The sequence below is a fragment of the Populus nigra genome, chromosome 14 (assembly GCF_951802175.1).
Source record: "Populus nigra chromosome 14, ddPopNigr1.1, whole genome shotgun sequence".
NCBI lineage: Eukaryota > Viridiplantae > Streptophyta > Magnoliopsida > Malpighiales > Salicaceae > Populus > Populus nigra.
The window spans coordinates 12,654,922-12,660,241 of NC_084865.1; the positions used below are offsets into that span (position 1 = coordinate 12,654,922).

Consider the following 5,320-nt stretch of genomic DNA (forward strand, 5'->3'; position numbering starts at 1 on the left):
CATATTACTTTCAATTATAGTTTGTTTATGGAATGATTAAAGAAGAGATTACGGTTTATAAGGATTTGAAGCTTTTGTTGTTAAGATTGATTTATGATTATTAATGGTTTAATGTTAGGTGATTGATTAGTATGTTGTTAGAAATAAGAATTTGTGAGTTGATTTGTTTAAATTAAATTTTTTTTATGGGTTAAGAATTTCATTTCATCCTTGCTGAAAAATTTGGACAGAATGGTCTTCAGGTTGAAGATGACCAAATTTTATTTTGGTCCTTGATTTATGAAAATTACAGTTTAATTCCTAAACTTTGAAAAACTTAGTTTGACCCCTAAATGTGTTTTGAGATCTGTACAGTGTTATTATGAGGTTAAGGATGATGAATCTCAGTCTGATAATTGATTTGGAATATTTTCAGTTTGGTCCCTCAATTTTGGGAATTTACATTTTAGTCCCTAAACTTTATGAAAATTATAGTTCGGTCCCTGGTTTGTTCTAGACATAATTGATGATGTTTTATAGGTGAAATTTCAGTATGGTTATGTATTTACAATTTGGTCCTCCAAATTTGGTAAAATTACATTTTGGTCCCTGTTTTGGAAAATTATCGTTTTAGTCCCTAAACTTAGGATACTAAACCTGGTTTTATTTTATGCATTAGGATCTTTTATTTGTGTTTTTTGGGTTGTTTTTTAGTATATTTTTGTATATTGTTGTAGGTTCTCCTAATGATCTTCAATAGAATTTTCGAGTCTTTCATCTGACATTCCTTTTAATTATATATTTTTCGGGTGAGTGTGATATATATATTGATTATATGATGAGTACGACTAGTTAATCTCTTGAATATCTGTATATGTTACTCTATTTTTCGAGTACTCATTTATTCTTGAATTTACACTTGTATTCTGTTAAACTAAATTCTATTTGATGTGATATACATTTCTTTGATGATTCTATAAATATCTATTATGTCTTGATATAGGACTTGTTAGTAACTTCATGCTAACAGAGAGTTGTTAGCCTATGTGCATATAGTATTCTGTATACTTAGCTGATAAGAGAGACATCAGCCTGTGGCGACTGATCATCCCACAGTGGTCACTTTCGGGTGTCATCTGGTCACCTTCGGGGTTTCATTAGTTTTGAATAATATAATATTTCTGAAGATTATAAAATGCTGCGTATTTTTAAATAACTTGTTTTTTTTATATGTTCGTTCTAAGGTTTAGCGTAAGTAGGGTGTCCTTTCGACACCGCTTCTATGTTGCTGGTCAAGGACCCGAGATTCGGGTTGTGACAAAACCCTTAATAATTATAAATTAATTTTAACAACATAAACTTCAAATCCTTAAAAACCCTAATCTCTTCTTTTAATAATTCCTTAAACAAATTATAATCGAAGTAACATGAAATAGAACCACTTACTTGTTACTTCTACCTTTCTTGAATAAAAAACTCAAGATCAAAAACTAAAATTCTTAGTTTTATGAGGAGAGGGTTACGACGGCCATAAGAATTATTGCAACTTTTCCTTATATATCTAGGTTAACTTAGGTTGGGTTTGGGCTAACTTAGATCTGGGTTTGGATCAAAATTTTGGATCTTACATCTTGTGTCCAATAATTTTGTGATTCGAGAGAATAGCATATTACACTTGCAACTCTTTAAATTATATTATTTCCTTAAATATTTGTATGCATTGTGTTATTTTATCAAAAAAAAAAATTGTAATCTGTTGAACTCTGCTTCACGGTATTCATTATAGCAGCATTACATAATTCGTTGTCTATATCATGAGATTGACAGAAGGAATTTCTAAGCATATCAACCTTGGTTGGCCCCAGATTCAAAACATGAACTGTAATCTACTAAAAAAGTTGCTAAGATATGTAGCTTGTTTCAACTATGATCATAGAAGTTCTAGATTAACGATTTCAAGTGTCGCTATACAGGAAAAGAAATATTTTCTACTGCATTCTATAACCATTAGATGGAAAACCGGAGATGGATAATGACAAGAGTTTCCGAAAGGTATATAGTTGGTGAAAGAATTCACTTCAGCTTCCTTGCTCTTGAGAGCTCTAATTCGAACTATGGTAGCTAGATGTGTTGTTTGACAATTCCCAGGCCAGAGAAGTAATCAAAATTCCTGAGAGAGACTGCACGATTTCATCCATGGCTGGGCGACCTGCTGGATTTTTATTCAAGCAACTATCAATCAATCTGACCATTAAAACGGCGAGTCCTGAAGGATAATTCCCTTGCATTGAAGGATCAATAAGTTGACTCAGACTCTCCTCCAGCCCACCTTCCTCAGAAAGAACACCATTTAAAACATCAGATAGCTCCCTGTTTTCCTCTCTGTATAAAGCAGCAACTTCTTTCCCAGTCATTATCTCCAGTGTGAGAATTCCAAATGCATAGACATCAAGTTTTGGACAGATAATACCATTTTCCAAGTACTCGGGAGCCATGTAACCTTTAGTCCCAACGATGTGCCTTGTCAATGCAAATTCACCTTCCGGCCCATCTGTTGACCTTGCCAGAGAAAAGTTTGCAATCTTAGCCCTTAAATCATTATCAAGAAGTATGTTGCTGCTCTTTATATCCTTGTGGACATGAGGATAGTTAGTAAAACTATGTAGATAGTTAAGCCCTGTAGCTACATCCGTAGCAATCTGTATCCTTTGTGTCCATTTCAAAAACTTTCCTTCGTTGCTGCTAACATAAATCCAATCACTCAATGGTCCATTGGCAGCATACTCGTAAACCAGGTACCAATGCCCATCATTGAAACAAACACCAGAGAGGCGAATTAGATTAGAGTGGTTGATCTTATTCAATAAATCTATCTCCTTGGACACGTCTCCGTTCATCTTCTTAATGGCAGCGAAATCACCATTGATTAGACCACGAAAAACAGACCCTTTGATCCAACAACTGGGACTGAAGTTATCTGTTGCAGCTTTCAGATCTTCATAGTTGTAGACTTTGATGGATTGAGCTATGCTATAAACACTCTCTAACAAATCCTGAGGTTCTTCATCCAACTTCCTGTTGAGTGGTTTCTCATGTGCCTCAAAGCTTTGTGACACGATAATTGGACCCGGTTGCTTCTTACTTTTTCGGAAGAGCATGAAGAAAATAATGGTTCCAATGACTAGTGTAAGAACAATTCCTCCAACAGCCCCAACGAAAACATAAATCCATGTTTTGTTTGAGCTTTTGTCGGAGTTTGGAGACGGTGATGGAGGTGAAGGTGAAGGTGAAGCTGGAGGTGGAGGTGGCACTACAGTTTGTGAACTTCTTGGTGGGTTTTTTAAAGGAATTAGGAGTGTTGTGAAGGGGTAAATCATGGGATTTTTCTCACTGATTTCATTAGCTTCAAGAGCTCTCCCGATATCTGCACCAAATCGTACACCAGCAGTTGAAACTGTATCGCCCCATGTGACTAAGTAACTTAACAGATACCTGATACCTAAATCACTCTGGTTCTTTGTAGGACAGGCACATCTAAGAGGAACAGTGAGTGTTTCACCAGCAAATATATCGACAGTTCGTGTACCCTTTTGACTCCGGATAGCTTGACAGGTTGAGAGGCCTTGATAAGTGTTATTAGCAATCAAGAAAGGAGTGTTACCTGATTGAACAATATAAGATGCGTTTGCCTGAAAATAATCGCCTGAACATGAGCAGTTGACAGGAACCAGCACCAACTGGTTTGTTGGAAATGATGTAGTCTCAGAAACTGAATTTATTTGAGAGAGTTGAGATGGGTCTGAACCCAAAAGAGTAGATATGGAGGCAACAGTAGTGTAAGGAGGCTGGGATCTGAAGATCAGATAAGCTTGGCAACTCTTGTTCAGGCCATTGCAAGAATACCCCAGAGCGGAATTTTCTGTGTTTGAACATTTTGTTGTACCTTTCCCCACGTAAGGCTGCTGAGCTTGAATCAAAGAACAGCAATAAAGAATGAAGAGAGCAAAAGGAGAAACAACAGAACGGAAGCTCATGTTGATTTGGGAAAGAACTAAATGTGTGAATGGCAAAATACAGTTCAAGAGGAATGGATATCTATTCAGGCAAAGCAGAGACGTTGCACGAGGAACTTTTTTCTTAAAAAAGAAGAAAGATTCTTCATATAACTGCACATTGAAATTCATGAAAGAGAAATTCATGAAAGATTATGCGTTTGGTATTACCGTGTAGTTGGTGTTTAAAATTATTATTTTTTTGAAAATATATTAAAATATTTTTTATAATAATATATTTAATATTTTTTAAATCAAATATATTTTTTAAATGGACTCAAATTCATTATCAAACAAAAAAAATAAACAGCATATTAATATTTAGTTATTAAACTCGATCTAAAATTAACTCAGTTAAATAGCCACGTCAATTGGTTTGACTCGGGTAAACTAAAAAAAGAAGAAAGTTGAGCTACAAGTCATCACTGATTACTGAAATGGGATTTCTCACGCTAAGGATCCCCTCGGGTCTAGGTTTCATCCTCGACAAACACCTTCTCTCTGGTTTCACAGAAGATAAGTCTGCATTTAACTCCTCCACAACGAATTCATTTGAAACATAAGATCAAGCTCTCAGGGAATTGCCCAGGTGGAACTACTTGCTATGATTTTATAGTAGATGTTCCTTCACCATTACAAAAGGACCTTGATGCGTACTTGACCAGCACACAAAGAAATTACTGCTTGTGATGAATTGATATGTAACTCTATAAAGAAGATGCATGAGCATCGTCGAAGGCGGGATTTCTTCATTGGTTTCAATCGGTCTCCAGCAGAGTTTATTAATGCTTTAACTGCTTCTCGGAGCAAAGATTTGAAGCTTGTCGCTGGAGATGCGAGCTGCAATGCAGAAAAGGAGCAGCGATCTAGTTTTTATAATCAACCATGGTATGCATTTTTGTTTATTAAATGAAGAATAAGGGAAGAAGGGGAACAGGGATTTGCATCCCTGATACAAAACGACCCTTTTGTTTATTAAAAAAATATAATAAGCTAGTCTCACCCAGATTATACTGGATTGATCTTGCGAGGCACTCGAGTTTAACCAAAATTAATATAAAACTCGGTCAAGATTCTAAGTTATCTGGACTTCAAATCAACTTACCGAGTCAAACTAGATTTTATAACTACGCGCTTAGCCAGAGCATTTCATATCTTTTCACAAGAGTGAACCAGCGAAACAGAGGTGGAGGGATGGTGCTTGATTATGTATATTAAAGTAAAATGCTGCATTTCCAACCTAAACCAATCCTTGAACGGTAAGATTAGAGGAATAATCAAATCAGAAC

General features: G+C 35.6%; 1 protein-coding gene across 1 annotated transcript; it reads right to left on the bottom strand.

Annotated features, from left to right (window-relative positions):
• Positions 1 to 1,733: 1,733 nt before the first annotated feature.
• LOC133672977 (lysM domain receptor-like kinase 4) lies at positions 1,734 to 4,177 on the bottom strand. The gene has a single exon (XM_062093553.1). It carries the CDS (start codon positions 4,161 to 4,163, stop codon positions 2,082 to 2,084), a length of 2,082 nt encoding a protein of 693 aa, XP_061949537.1. The 5' UTR covers positions 4,164 to 4,177; the 3' UTR covers positions 1,734 to 2,081.
• Positions 4,178 to 5,320: the final 1,143 nt, after the last annotated feature.

Bases quoted from the DNA above. Each gene is read 5' to 3' on its own strand.
- LOC133672977 (XM_062093553.1), bottom strand. From the start codon at position 4,163: ATGAATTTCAATGTGCAGTTATATGAAGAATCTTTCTTCTTTTTTAAG.